The 15133-nt window shown below is 57.5% G+C and overlaps 1 protein-coding gene across 1 annotated transcript in view; it reads left to right on the top strand.

Moving 5' to 3' along the window:
* Positions 1-15133, top strand: part of slc2a15b (solute carrier family 2 member 15b) — a 179183-nt gene that overhangs the window by 102104 nt on the left and 61946 nt on the right. The window contains exon 2 of the mRNA XM_072479744.1: positions 10353-10451. Within this exon, the coding sequence (XP_072335845.1) occupies positions 10353-10451 (99 nt within the window). The remainder of the gene's footprint in view (positions 1-10352; positions 10452-15133) is intronic.

Here is a 15133-nt window from a genome sequence, read left to right as displayed (position 1 = left end):
GAGGCGTGCGGGGACCAGGCAGCGTGGATGCAGTGGGCACAGGAACAGCAGGAGGTTATCCAGCGCTGCTTCAGGGAGCTCAAAGCGGACCTGCTGGAGCCGATGAAGGCTTCTATTGATCAGCTGCTGGAGACACAGGCGGCCCAGGGGGTGAGATCCACGAGGTCCGACAAAAGATCTCTGACAACGAGGACGAGATCTTAGGCCTGCCGGGAAAAGTGGTGGCGCACGAGGCGCTCCACAAGAAATGGCAGGAACGGTTCGAGGAGATGGAGAACCGGTCGAGGCGGAAGAATCTGCGGATCCTGGGCCTCCCGGAGGGGCCGGACGTGGGTGCCTATGGTGGTCACCAAGTTGAACTCACTGATGGGAGCGGGGTCCTTCCAGAGGCCCCTGGAGCTGGAAGGGGGCCCATAGAGTGCTGGCGAGGAGGCCCAAGGCTAACGAGCCGCCGCGGGCGGTGCTGGCGGTTTCATCGGTTCGCTGATCGGGCGTGTGTGCTCAGGTGGGCCAAGAAGGAGAGGAGCAGCAGGTGGGGAGAACGCGGAGGTTCGAGTATATCAGGACTGGAGCGCGGAGGTGGCGAAGAAGATGGCCGGGTACAATCGAGCGAAGGCGGTGCTGCACAGGAAGGGGGTGAGGTTTGGCATGCTGCAGCCGGTGCGACTGTGGGTCACCTACAAGGACCGGCACCATTATTTTGAGTCCCCGGAGGAGGCATGGGCCTTTGTTCAGGCCGAGAAGCTGGACACAAACTGAGGGTCGGAATGGGGGGTCGGGCGTGGGGATGGTTGGGGATTGTGGTTGCTGTGTTATATTTTAAGGGGGGGTTCTTTGTTCTTGTTTCATTTTGGTTCGGTGTGGGTGGTTAGGGTGGGTTGGGCACTGTTTTGGTTGGGTCTGTCGGGTGGGCTCTTCGAGGGGGGCAAGTAAACGGAGTAGGGGGTGGATGGCCAGTAGGAGGGTGAGGCCCGAGTCGGGGGTGAGGGGACTGGGCCTGTAAAAGGAGCTGCGCCAGAGGAGGCGGGGTCAGGCAGGTGGAAAGCGCGGGCTTTTTCCCGCGCTGGAGGAGGCGGGGCGGGGAAGCGCGGGTTTTTTCCCACGCTTGGGATGGGAGGGGGAGGCGGAGAGCCTGCTGGTGGGTAATGGAGGGGGAGGGGAAGTCCCACAATGGGAGGAGTCGAAGGAGAGGCGGGAGTGGCCGGGGTCAGCAGGAGTCGGCTGACTTGCAGGAGTGCAATGGGGGGAGCAATGCAGCTAGGATGGGTCCTAGCCGGGGGGGGGGGGGGGGGGGGGGAGGGATCGAGTTGCTGCTGCTAAGGTCAAAGACGAGCTGGAACGAGTGGGGGGGGAGGGGGGAGGGGGGGGGGGGGGTCTAGACGGGGGTATGCCGCTGTGGGGAACGGGCCAGGTGTTGGGTGCGGGCGCGTGGCTGGCCAAGGAGGGGTCATGGCTTGTCGGCAGGGGAGGGGGGCGGGTAGGCCCCTGATCCGGCTGATAATCTGGAATGTAAGGGGACTGAACGGGCCGGTTAAGCGGGCCCGCGTGTTCGCGCACCTGAAGGGGCTGACGGCGGATGTGGTCATGCTCCAGGAGACACACCTGAAGGTGGCAGACCAGGTAAGACTGAGGAAGGGGTGGGTCGGTCAGGTGTTTCATTCAGGGCTGAATGCCAAAAATCGGGGGGCAGCGATCCTGGTGGAAAAGAGGGTGTCGTTCGAGGCGTCGAGCATTGTGACAGACAATGGCAGCAGGTACGTAATGGTAAGTGGTAAGCTGCAAGGGGTGAGGGTGGTGCTGGTCAACGTGTACGCCCCGAACTGGGACGATGCGGGTTTTGTGCGGTGCATGTTGGGTCAGATCCCGGACTTGGAAGTGGGGGGCCTGATATTGGGGGGAGACTTTAACACAGTGCTGGATCCGGCACTGGATCCAGGTCTAGGACGGGTAGAAGCCGGCGGCGGCTAAAGTGCTGAGGGGGTTTATGGACCAGATGGGAGGGGTGGACCCTTGGAGATTAGCAAGGCCGGGGGCGAGGGATTTTTCATTCTTCTCGCACGTTCATAAGGCCTATTTCCAGATCAATTTTTTTGTTATGAGCAGGGCGCTGACTGCGAGAGTAGAGGATACTCAGCGATAGCCATTTCGGACCACGCCCCGCATTGGGTAGACCTAGAGCTGGGGGAGGAGATGGACCAGCTCCTGTTGTGGCGCTTGGAGGTGGGGCTGTTGGCGGACGAGGAGGTGAGCGAGGGGGTCCGAGGCAGCGTAGAGAGATACCTGGAGGCCAACGATAACGGGGAGGTCCGAGTGGGGATGGGCTGGGAGGAGCTGAAGGCGGTGGTTAGGGGAGAGCTGATCTCCATTAGGGCCCACAAGGAGAGGAGAGAGCAGAGGGAGAGGCTGGTGGGGGAGATGGGGAGGGTAGACAGGAGGTATGCGGAGGTGCCGGAGGAGGGATTGTTGAGGGAGAGGCGCAGCCTCCAGGCCAAATTCGACCTGTTGACCAGGAAGGCGGAGGCGCAGTGGAGGAAGGCCCAGGGGGCGATTTATGAGTATGGGGAAAAGGCAAGTCGGATGCTGGCGCATCAGCTTCGGAGGCGGGATGCAGTTAGGGAGATCGGGGGAGTTAAGGATAGGGGAGGGAGCATGGTGCGGAGTGGGGTTGGCATCAATGGGGTCTTCAGGGACTTTTATGAGGAACTGTATTGGTCCGAGCCCCCACGGGAGGAGGGAGGGATGGGCCGCTTTCTGGACCAACTGAGATTCCCGAAGGTGGAGGAGGGACTGGTAGTGGGATTGGGGGCCCCGATTGGGCTGGAGGAGCTGGCCAAAGGGATAGGGAGCATGCAGGCGGGGAAGGCACTGGGGCCGGACGGTTTCCCGGTCGAATTTTACAAGAGATATGTGGACCTGCTGGGCCCGTTGCTGGTTACGACTTTCAATGAGGCAAGGGAGGGGGGGGCTTTCCCCCCGACGATGTCCCGGGCACTGATCTCCTTGATCCTGAAGCGGGACAAGGATCCCCTGCAGTGTGGGTCTTACAGGCCGAGTTTGTTGTTAAATGTAGATGCCAAGGTGCTGGCAAAGGTCTTGGCCACGAGGATTGAGGATTTGGTGCCGCAGGTCATCCACGATGACCAGACGGGGTTCGTGAAGGGGAGGCAGTTGAACGCGAATGTGCGGAGGCTCCTGAACGTTATTATGATGCCGGCGAGGGAGGGGGAGGCGGAGATAGTGGCGGCGATGGACGCTGAGAAGGCCTTTGATAGGGTAGAGTGGGGGTACTTGTGGGAGGTGCTGAAGAGGTTCGGGTTTGGGGAGGGGTTCGTCAGGTGGGTTAGGCTGTTGTACGAGGTCCCGATGGCGAGTGTGGCCACGAACAAGAGGAGGTCTGAGTACTTTTGGTTGCATCGAGGGACGAGGCGGGGGTGTCCCTTGTCCCCCCTGCTCTTCGCGCTGGTGATTGAACCCCTGGCTATGGCACCGAGGGAGTCAAGGAACTGGAGGGGCTTGGTGCGGGGTGTGTAGGAGCATAGGGTGTCGCTCTATGCGGACGACTTGCTGCTGTATGTGGCAGACCCGGTGGTTGGGAATGCCGGAGGTAATGAGGATCCTCAGGGAGTTCGGGGATTTCTCAGGGTACAAGCTCAACATGGGGAAGAGCGAGTTGTTCGTGGTTCACCCAGGGGACCGGGAGAGGGGGATTGGCGAGCTCCCACTAAAAAGGGCGGAGAGGAGCTTCAGGTATTTGGGGGTCCAGGTGGCCAGGAGCTGGGGGGCCCTGCATAGACTTAATTTCACGAGGCTGGTGGAGCAAATGGAGGAGGAGTTCAAGAGGTGGGACGCGTTGCCGCTGTCCCTGACGGGTGGGGTGCAGTCAGTCAAGATGACGGTGCTCCCAATGTTTTTGTTCCTGTTCCAGTGCCTCCCCATTCTTATCCCGAAGGCCTTCTTTAGGCAGGTCAACAGGAGCATAACGGGGTTTGTGTGGGCGCGAGGGACTCCGAGGGTGAGAAGGGTGTTCCTGGAGCGGAGTAGGGATGGGGAGGCGGCTGGCGCTGCCCAACCTCTGTGGGTACTACTGGGCCGCCAATGCGGCGATGGTGCGCAAGTGGGTGATGGAGGGGGAGGGGGCTGCATGGAAGAGGCTGGAGACGGCGTCTTGTGAGGGTACGAGTCTGGAGGCGCTGGCAACAGTGCCACTGCCGCTTCCTCAAATGAGGTATACCACGAGCCCGGTGGTGGCGGCTACCCTCAAAATTTAGGGGCAATGGAGGCGGCACAGGGGGGAAGTGGGGGCCTCGGTCAGGACCCTGATACGGGAGAACCACCAGTTTGTCCCAGGGAGAATAGATGGAGGGTTTTCGGGGTGGCACAGGGCAGGGATAAGAAGGTTGGGGGACCTGTTTGTGGATGGAAAGTTCGCGAGCCTGGGTGAGCTGGAGGAGAAGTACGGGCTCCCTCCGGGGAACACCTTTAGGTATTTACAGGTAAGGGCGTTTGCCAGGCGGCAGGTGGTGGAAATTCCCGCTGCTGCCGCCACGCACGGTACAGGACAGGGTGCTCTCGAGGGGGTGGGTTGGAGAGGGGAAGATCTCGGCAACGTACCAGGTGATGCAGGAGGAGGAGGAGGCCTCGGTGGTGGAGTTGAAAGGTAAGTGGGAGGAGGAGTTGGGAGAGGAGATCGAAGAGGGAACGTGGGCAGATGCCCTAGGGAGGGTGAACTCTTCCTCTTCGTGCGCGAGGCTCAGCCTCATACAGTTTAAGGTGCTGCACAGGACACACATGACCGGGACAAGGATGAGCCGGTTCTTTGGGGGTGAGGACAGGTGTGTTAGGTGCTCAGGGAGCCCAGCAAACCACACCCATATGTTCTGGGCATGCCCACGCTGGAGGAATTTTGGAAGGGCGTAGCGAGGACGGTGTCGAGGGTGGTAGGATCCAGGGTCAAACCGGGCTGGGGGCTCGCAATATTTGGGGTGGCAGAGGAGCTGGGAGTGCAGGAGGCGAAAGAGGCCAGTATTCTGGCCTGTGTCTCCCTGGTAGCTCGGCGAAGGATTCTTCTTCAGTGGAAGGATACGAGGCCCCCAAGCGTGGAATCCTGGATCAACGATATGGCGGGGTTTATTAAATTGGAGAGGGTGAAATTTGCCTTAAGGGGATCGGTGCGAGGGTTCTTCAGGCGGTTGCAACCGTTCTTGGACTTCCTGGCAGAACGGTAGACAATGGTCAGCAGCAGCAACCCGGGGGGGGGGGGGGGGTTCTATTTTATATTTGTTTGTCTATACTGGGGGATCTGAGGGGGTGTATATATTTGCTATGTTTGCTATGTGTTTCGGCGGGTGTTAATATATTATTTATGTATAGGGGAGGGGGGCACTGGGTTGTTTTGTTTTGTATTTAATTCTATTGGGTTCCTTTTACATTTTGTTGTTGATATTTTGTGAAAACTTTGATTAAAAAAATTTTTTTTTTTAAATAAAAAATTATATACATGAGTGGATATTATGACATCTCCCCTTTTTGAAGTAAATTTTGGACGTGGCGACATATATACCAGCATGATTATATATAAGTGGTGAGTAAATGAACATATGTACATGGGAAGGTGTCTATCGTGCAAATACAGAGCAAACTGAACAAAATTTACAAGATTTAAGTCTAGATTCAGTCTTTGTGGCGGGCGACGAACTCTTATCGATCGCCTCAGAGGTGGGGACGCCGGCACTTGGACAGGCGGGATTGCTGCCATGTCGGTGGCCTCATGGTGCAAGGTGTCCGGAGGAGGCATGATGACATGCGGAGAAGTGCGGCCAGGCGGTGGGCAGGGAACTTTTCGTAGCGCCCTCCTGTTGCCGTTGAATGGAGCCATCAGCCATTTGGACAACGAAGGACCTGGGGGCAGCCTGCCTGATGACAATAGCTGGGGCTGACCAACCTCCCTCAGGCATCTGGTCACGAATAACATCGTCTGGAGTCAGCGCAGGTAGATCCTTGGCATGAGCATCATACGTGATCTTCTGCTGGTCCCTGGATCGCTGCACTTTCTGCAGCACCGTGAGGTGGTCAAGGTCTGGAACATGGATGGCTGGAACAGTCGTCCTCAGGTTGCGGTTCATGAGCAGCTGCGCCGGAGACAAACCAGTCGACCGAGGGATTGCCCTGTATGCCAACAGCGCCAGGTTGAAGTCCGAGGCTGAGTCTGCAGCCTTGCACAGCAACCGCTTGACAATATGGACCCCTTTTTCGGCCTTCGCATTTGATTGCGGGTAATGGGGACTGGATGTGATGTGACTGAAGTGGTAGGATCGTGCATAGTCGGACCACTCTTGGCTGTAGAAACATGGGCCGTTGTCACTCATTACTGTGAGTGGTATGCCGTGCCTGGCAAACGTCTCTTTGCAGGCTTTAATCACTGACTTGGACGTGAGGTCCGACTGTTTCACCACTTCCGGGTAGCTGGAGAAGTAGTCGACCAAGAGCACGTAATCACGCCCATTTGTGTGAAAGAGGTCCATCCCCACCTTGGACCACGGAGAAGTCACGATCTCGTGCTGGTGCAGTGTTTCCTTGGGCTGAGCTGGTTGAAACTTCTGGCATGTTGTGCAGTTGAGGACCGTGTTGGCAACGTCCTGGCTGATGCCAGGCCAGTAGAGTGCCTGCCGAGCTCTGCATCGACAATTTTCGACCCCAAGGTGACCCTCATGGATCTGTCTGAGCACCATGGCTTGCATGCTTTGGGCAATGGCGATTCTATCTAGTTTAAGAAGGATCCCCTCGACAACCGTTAACTCGTCCTTAACGTTGAAGAACTGGGGGCACTGCCCCTTCTGCCAGCCATGGGCAAGGTGTTGCATCACGCGCTGCAGTAGAGGATCTTTGGCAGTTTCTTCACGTATCTGGACAACTCGTTCATCAGTGGCTGGGAGGTTGCTGGCACACAACTGCACCTGTGCCTCGATGTGGCGAATGAAGTCGCCTGGTTCACACGGCATGGCGATGGATCGGGATAGGGCATCCGCGACGATCAGCTCCTTGCCCGGTGTGTAGACGAGTTCGAAGTCATATTGGCGGAGACGAAGAAGAATTCGCTGAAGCCGAGATGTCATGTCATTTAAATCCTTCTGGATTATGTGGACTAAAGGCCTGTGGTCTGTTTCCACCGTGAACTTCGGCAGACCGTATACAAAGTCATGAAACTTGACTATTCCTGTCAGGAGACCCAGACACTCCTTTTCGATCTGGGCATGCCGTTGTTCGGTCGGAGTTATGGCCCTGGAGGCATATGCCACTGGAGCCCAGGACGAGGAATCGTCTCGCTGGAGGAGCACCGCCCCAATGCCGTCCTGGCTTGCGCCTGTGGATATCTTGGTACCCTTGGTTGGGTCAAAGAACGCCAGTACTGGGGCTGTGGTGAGCTTCGCCTTCAGCTCAAGCCACTCCGCTTGATGTGCGGGAAGCCACTGGAACTCTGTTGACTTTTTAACGAGATGCCGGAGGGCCGTGGTGTGGGATGCCACGTTGGGAATGAATTTTCCGAGAAAATTTACCATCCCGAGGAAGCGGAGGACCACCTTTTTGTCCTCTGGTGTCTTCATGGCATTGATTGCCAGCACCTTGTCGGCGTCAGGTTGCACACCCTGCTGGGAAATGTGGTCACCTAAAAACCTGATAGTGGACCGCCCAAACGCGCATTTGGCCCTGTTGAGCTGGAGGCCATTTTCATGAATCCTCTGGAAAACCTGTTTGTGGCGAGCAATGTGATCCTCGGACGTCGTGGACCAGATGATCACGTCATCCACATAGACTCGCACCCCCTCGATGCCCTCCATCATTTGCTCCATTATGCGATGAAATACTTCGGAAGCTGATATGATACCAAAAGGCATGCGGTTGTAGCAATACCTGCCGAATGGAGTGTTAAACAGGCACAGCTTCCGACTGGACTCGTCCAGCTGAATTTGCCAGAAACCACGGGAGGCGTCCAGCTTGGTAAAGAATTTGGCGTGAGCCATCTCACAGGTCAATTCTTCACCCTTCGGGATCGGGTAATGCTCTCGCATGATGTTGCGATTCAGGTCTTTGGGATCAATGCAAATGCGGAGTTCGCCAGAGGGTTTCTTGACGCAGACCATGGAGCTGACCCAGCCTGTGGGTTCCGTGACCTTTGAGATGATGCCCTGGTCTTGGAGCTCTCGAAGCTGCATTTTCAGATCGATCCTGAAGAGGAGCCGGCACCCAGCGTGGTGCATGGATGACTGGGGTGGCATTCGGCTTGAGCAATATCTTGTAGCGATATGGGAGCGTGCCCATCCCATCAAACACACTGTGGTATTGTGTGAGAATGTCGTCGATCTCAGCCTGGAGATTCGCATTGGGCGAGGCAGTCGCAGGTGTCGAGGACATGACATGAACCCGCTGTACCAGATTTAGGAGTTTGCATGCGCGAGCACCGAGCAGGGATGCCTTGTCAGGCCGGATGATCTCGAATCTCAACATCGCCTTGATTGCCTTGTGAGAGACACCTAGCTGACACGACCCACTGGCAGCTATGGCATTGCCATTGTAGTCAAGGAGCTGGCAGGCTGGTGTAAGAATGCTCGGTTGGTGTTGGATGCTGTCGAGGTCCGACTGTGATATGAGGTTCGCAGATGCGATAGTGTCCAATTTAAATCGGATGCGAGACTGGTTGACCGTGATGACGGCACACCACTCGTCGTTGGGATCCACACTGAGGATCGAAAGGCGGTTGGCAGGCGGGTTGGAGACCAGCTCGCGTGTGGTGATGATGCCCACCCGATATGGAGACTCGAGGCAGTCAGCATCGGGGTCCGTTGGGCTGTCTGGATCAGAATCCTGCATGCCTTGTTGTACGCAGCAGACACGTCTGCGCTGCAGCTGGGATCGCTGGCTGTTGTTCGGTGGAGCGGACCTGCAGAAGGCCGCGTAGTGGCCAGGAATTCCACACTGTAGACATCGCCTGCCTTTGGCTGGACATTGCTGCTTTAAATGGGCGGAGCCACAATTCGGACGCGTAATGACGCTGACATCAGCATGTTCTGTGCGCCATCGCGCATGCGCAGTGCGGTCGGCCAACGTTCGCACATGTGCCTCAGGGTCTTCGGCCTCATCGTCCACCCGGTCCTGGCGCGCAGGCGTGGGGGCCCGAGAAACGTGCGCGAAGCGGCCACTCTCCTTGATACTCCGGCCTTGCATTTTCGCTATGGCCTGCACCCTTTCTGCCTCGTGGGAGGCCAGTTTTGCAGTTTCTGCCGCCCTGATGCGGGAGTAACGATTTCTGGCATGCTCATGGACAACGCACGTTTCGATGGCGACGGAGAGGGTCAACTGTTTGATTTTGAGGAGCTGCTCCCGCGGGGAGTCGGACTGGACCCCGAAAACGATCTGATCCCGGATCATGGAATCAGTCGTCGAGCCATAATTACATGACTGCGCTAGGATGCAGAGAGGGGTCAAGAAGGACTGAAAGGGGTCATCCTTACCCTGAAGCCTCTGTTGGAAGATGTACCGCTCAAAGCTCTCATTCACCTCAATGTCGCAGCGTCTGTCGAATTTCAGAAGAACTGTCTTGAACTTTGTCTTGTCTTCGCCGTCGGCAAACGTAAGCGAGTTATAGACGTGGATGGCGTGATCCCCCGCAGTCGACAGGAACAGCGCGATCTTTCTGGCATCCGATGCTGCCTCGCGGTCGGAGGCCTCGATGTACAGGAGGAACTTTTGTTTGAAGACTTTCCAGTTGGCGCTGAGGTTGCCGGAGATCCGGAGTTGCGAAGATGCACTCGAGGTAGGTTCGTTAGGATTAATAGCACTCTGGTACCATGATGTGTTCAGTAAGTTGGTTCAACGTTGACGGCAACTGGATGCAGTGAAACTGGAAACAGGCTTCCGACACAGGAGATGGTCCAACACTGTTTTATTGAACTTCCTGATTGCTGTACATAGTCTGCTGTGAGTTGACACTCTGTCAATCTAACTGATAATCTCCTACTGGCCTGACCAGACTAACTCTCTACCACATGGTGATAGTGCTCACTGTCTTGTGCACTCTGACTATCTCAGTAGCTGTGTCCTGTCGCGAGAGCGAGAGTCTTAATGTGTGCTTTATAGTGGTGGTGTCCTGTGATTGGTTGTTATGTGTCGTGTGTGTTCATTGGTTATCCGTGTGTCAATCACTGCCTATCTGCATCTCATTATGTACATGAGTGGATATTATGACAGTTATAACTGAAACATCTTCTCAGGGACAATCTGTTGTGCCTTCAGAATCCTGTGAATGTCTCATAATTCTCAGCATTTTAATCTTGTTCTTGTTTTCTCTCCTCACACAGCACCTCACCTGGCCTCTCCTGTCAGTCACCATCCTCACTTCCTTTGGTTCCTCCATGGCCTACGGCTATAATCTGGCAGTGGTCAACTCGCCGGCAGAGGTAACATCGCGGAGCAGCATTGCAGTGCCCTGGGGCAGCACTGACACCAGGGGAGTGTGGCAGCGGGGGTGAGACTGAGCACGGGGGTGAGGGTGGGAGCACTCCCTCAGTACTGTGAGGGGAGGAGTGCGGGTGTGAGGGGCGCGGGTGTGAGGGGAGGGGTGTGAAGGGGAGGGGCGCGGGTGTGAGGGGGAGGGGCGCGGGTGTGAGGGGCGTGGGTGTGAGGGGGAGGGGTGCGGGTGTGAAGGGGAGGGGCGCGGGTGTGAAGGGGAGGGGCGCGGGTGTGAGGGGGAGGGGCGCGGGTGTGAGGGGGAGGGGCGCGGGTGTGAGGCGGAGGGGCGCGGGTGTGAGGGGGAGGGGCGCGGGTGTGAGGGGGAGGGGCGCGGGTGTGAGGGGGAGGGGCGCGGGTGTGAGGGGGAGGGGCGCGGGTGTGAGGGGGAGGGGCGCGAGGGGGAGGGGCGCGAGGGGGAGGGGCGCGAGGGGGAGGGGCGCGAGGGGGAGGGGCGCGAGGGGGAGGGGCGCGAGGGGGAGGGGCGCGAGGGGGAGGGGCGCGAGGGGGAGGGGCGCGAGGGGGAGGGGCGCGAGGGGAGGGGGAGGGGCGCGGGTGTAAGGGGAGGGGTGCGGGTGTAAGGGGGAGGGGCGCGGGTGTAAGGGGGAGGGGCGCGGGTGTAAGGGGGAGGGGCGCGGGTGTAAGGGGGAGGGGCGCGGGTGTAAGGGGGAGGGGCGCGGGGGGGAGGGGCGCGGGGGGAGGGGGAGGGGCGCTGGGGGGAGGGGAGGGGCGCTGGGGGGAGGGGGAGGGGCGCGGGGGGAGGGGGAGGGGCGCGGGGGGAGGGGGAGGGGCGCGGGGGGAGGGGGAGGGGCGCGGGGGGAGGGGGAGGGGCGCGGGGGGAGGGGGAGGGGCGCGGGTGTGAGGGGAGGAGTGCGGGTGTGAGGGGGTGCGGGTGTGAGGGGGCGCGGGTGTGAGGGGGAGGGGCACGGGTGTGAGGGGGAGGGGCGTGGGTGTGAGGGGGAGGGGTGCGGGTGTGAGGGGGAGGGACGTGGGTGGGAGGGGTGGGAGGACACCGTTGGGGGATTTTCCCAGCCCACACAAAACTCATAATGCTCTTATCCACTTTCTTGAAAAAGGCCTTTGTAATCATCACCGGGAGGCACTGGAACACAAAAAGAAACCGCGGAAGGACCACCATTTTAACCGCCTGCACCCTACCCGCCAGTGACAGGGGCACCATGTCCCATCTCCTAAAGTCCTCTTCCATCTGCTCCACCAATCTTACTAAATTAAGCTTATGCAAGGTTCCCCAGTTCCTGGCCATCTGGATCCCTCGGTACCGAAAATCCCTTGTTACTCTCCTCAACGGCAAATCATCTATTCCCCTGCTCTGTTCCCCAGGGTGCATCACAAACAGCTCACTCTTCCCCATATTCAATTTATATCCTGAAAATCCCCAAACTCCCTGAGTGTCTGCATTATCCCGGGCATCCCCTCCACTGGGTCCGCGACATACAACAACAGATCATCCGCGTATAGTGACACCCGGTGCTCTTCTCCTCCCCTAAGTACTCCCCTCCACTTCCTAGAGCCCCTCAGCGCTATGGCCAGTGGCTCAATTGCCAATGCAAACCGTAACGGGGACAGAGGACATCCCTGTCTTGTCGCTCTGTATAGACGGAAGTGGTCAGATCTCTGCCTATTTGTAATCACACTTGCCACCAGGGCCCTGTATAGAAGCTGAACCCATCCAATAAACCCCTCTCCAAATCCAAATCTCCTCAACACTTTCCACAGGTAATCCCACTCCACTCTATCAAATGCTTTCTCTGCATCCATTGCCAACACTATCTCCGCCTCCCCCTCCGGCGGAGGCATCATCATCACACCCAACAGCCTCCGTATGTTAGTGTTCAATTGTCTCCCCTTAACAAACCCCGTTTGATCCTCGTGAACCACCCCCGGGACACAATCCTCCATCCTCGTCGCCATCACCTTGGCCAGAAGCTTGGCATCTACATTCAGGAGGGAGATAGGCCTGTAAGACCCGCACTGCAGCGGGTCTTTGTCCCTTTTCAAGAGCAGCGATATCGTTGCCTCCGACATCGTCGGGGGCAACATCCCCCTTTCCTTGGCCTCATTAAAGGTTCTCGTCAGAAGCGGGGCCAGCAGGTCCACGTATTTCCTATAAAATTCCACCGGGAACCCATCCGGTCCCGGGGCCTTCCCTGCCTGCATGCTCCCAATCCCTTTTACTACCTCCTCCACCTCAACCTGTGCCCCCAGTCCTGTCCTCTCCTGCTCCTGCTCCTCAACCTTCGGGAATTCCAACTGGTCTAGGAAATGCATCATTCCCTCCTTCCCTTCCGGGGGCTGAGCCTTATACAGCCTCTCAAAAAATGCCTTAAACACCCCGTTCACCCTCTCCGCTCCCCGTTCCATCTCACCCTCCTCGTCCCATCTCACCCTCCTCGTCCCTAACCCCTCCAATCTCCCTCGCCGCCCCCCTCTTCCTCAGTTGTTGGGCCAGTAACCGGCTCGCCTTCTCTCCGTACTCATACTGCACTCCCTGTGCCTTCCTCCATTGTGCCTCCGCCTTGCCCGTGGTCAACAAATCAAATTCCGTGTGCAACCTTCGTCTTTCCCTGTATAGTCCTTCATCCGGGGCCACCGCATACTGCCTATCCACCCTCAAAATTTCTCTCAACAATCTCTCCCTCTCTTTGCTCTCTTGCTTCCCCTTATGGGCCCTTATGGAAATCAGTTCCCCTCTGACCACCGCCTTCAGTGTTTCCCAGACCACTCCCACCTGAACCTCTCCGCCGTCATTAATCTCCAGATACCTTTCGATACATCTCCTTACCCTTACACACACACCCTCGTCCGCCAACAATCCCATATCTAATCTCCACAGTGGGTGCTGTTCCTTTTCCTCTCCTACTTCCAGATCTACCCAATGTGGGGCATGGTCCGAAATGGCTATAGCCGAGTACTCCGTCCCGGCCACCTTCGGGATCAGCGCCCTTCCCAGGACAAAGAAGTCTATCCGAGAATACACCTTGTGGACATGGGAGAAGAAGGAGAACTCTTTACTCCTAGGCCTAGTAAATCTCCAGGGACCCACTCCTCCCATCTGCTCCATGAAGTCCTTAAGCACCTTGGCCGCTGCCGGCCTCCTCCCGGTCCTAGACCTGGACCGGTCCAGCCCTGGATCCTGCACCGTGTTGAAATCTCCCCCCATTACCAACTTTCCCGCCTCCAGGCCCGGGATACGCCCCAGCATACGCTTCATGAAGTTGGCATCATCCCAGTTCGGGGCATATACGTTCACCAGAACCACCGCCTCACCTTGCAATCTGCCACTCACCATCACGTATCTACCCCCACTGTCCGCCACTATGGTCCACGCCTCAAACAATACCCGTTTCCCCACTAATATTGCCACCCCTCTATTTTTCGCATCCAAGCCCGAGTGGAATACCTGTCCCACTCATCCTTTTCGTAATCTGACCTGATCCGCCAGTTTCAGATGCGTCTCCTGCAACAAGACCACATCTGCCTTTAATTTCTTTAGGTGCGCAAGTACCCTTGCCCTCTTAATCGGCCCATTCAGCCCTCTCACGTTCCACGTGATCAACCGGGTTGGGGGGCTCTTTACCCCCCCCCCCTCGTCGACGAGCCATCCCCCTTTTTAGACCAGCTCCTCACCCGTTTCCCACGCACCCACTTGTCCCCCCAAATGTGTCCTCCCGTCCCGACCATCCCATCCCGTAGCAGCTCCCCCTTCCTTCCCCTTAACAGCAACAACCCAGTTACGCCCCCCCCCCTCCGCTAGATCTTCCTCTAGCGTGATTGCTCCCCCCCATGTTGCTTCCAGAAGTCAGCAAAATCTGGCTGACCTCGGCTTCCCCCGTTTATCCTCAGCCTCCCATTGTGTAAGGCTCCCTCCTTCCTGCGCCCCCTTTTCCCGCCACAATTACCATAGCGCGGGAGCAAAGCCCGCGCATCCCACTTGGCCCCGCCCCTAATGGCGCAGCTCCCTCTCTCCTTCCCCCTCTCCTTTCCCACCGGCGCCCACAGTTCACCATACCCCCCCCCCCATCGAGGGGAAAGAGAAAATTTTCCCCCCCTTCCGATTCCCAGTCCCACGCAATTACACCACTGCTTTATTACAAAAGTTCTTTCTCTCTCCAGTCTAGTCCAGCTTCTCCTCTTCAATGAATGTCCACGCCTCTTCTGCCGTCTCGAAGTAGTGATGTTTCTGTGATGAACGGTTACTGCCTTATCATCATGGAAGGTGATGTCCCCTTTAAGACCAAACTTGGAACCCTGGGGACTCCGCCTCTGGCTCCGCCCATCTGGGAGCCATACATAAAGACCTGCCTCATGGTCTGTATAGCAGTCAGCTCTCGTCCAAATCTGTAGCATAGTTATTAGCCTAATAAAGCCTTCTTTACTGTTTAATCTCTAAGCATCATTATTGAGGGTACCTCAATTTATTAGGCTAAACTAGATTCAGGATGGACGCAGGCCTAAAACCAGAGAAGCTCAATCTGGAAGCACGGAGGCAAAGGAAATTTTTAAATACTGGCTGCGGTGCTTCGAGGCCTACCTGGACTCCGCAGAGACTCCCATCCTGGGGCCACGCAAGCTGCGTCTATTCCACGCCCGGGTGAGTCACAGAATCTCCGCC

Source organism: Scyliorhinus torazame, chromosome 16 (assembly GCF_047496885.1).
Source record: "Scyliorhinus torazame isolate Kashiwa2021f chromosome 16, sScyTor2.1, whole genome shotgun sequence".
In the NCBI taxonomy this organism is placed as follows: Eukaryota; Metazoa; Chordata; class Chondrichthyes; order Carcharhiniformes; family Scyliorhinidae; genus Scyliorhinus; species Scyliorhinus torazame.
The sequence above is the reverse complement of the archived record's forward strand: the minus strand, read 5'-3'. Positions and strand labels throughout refer to the sequence as shown.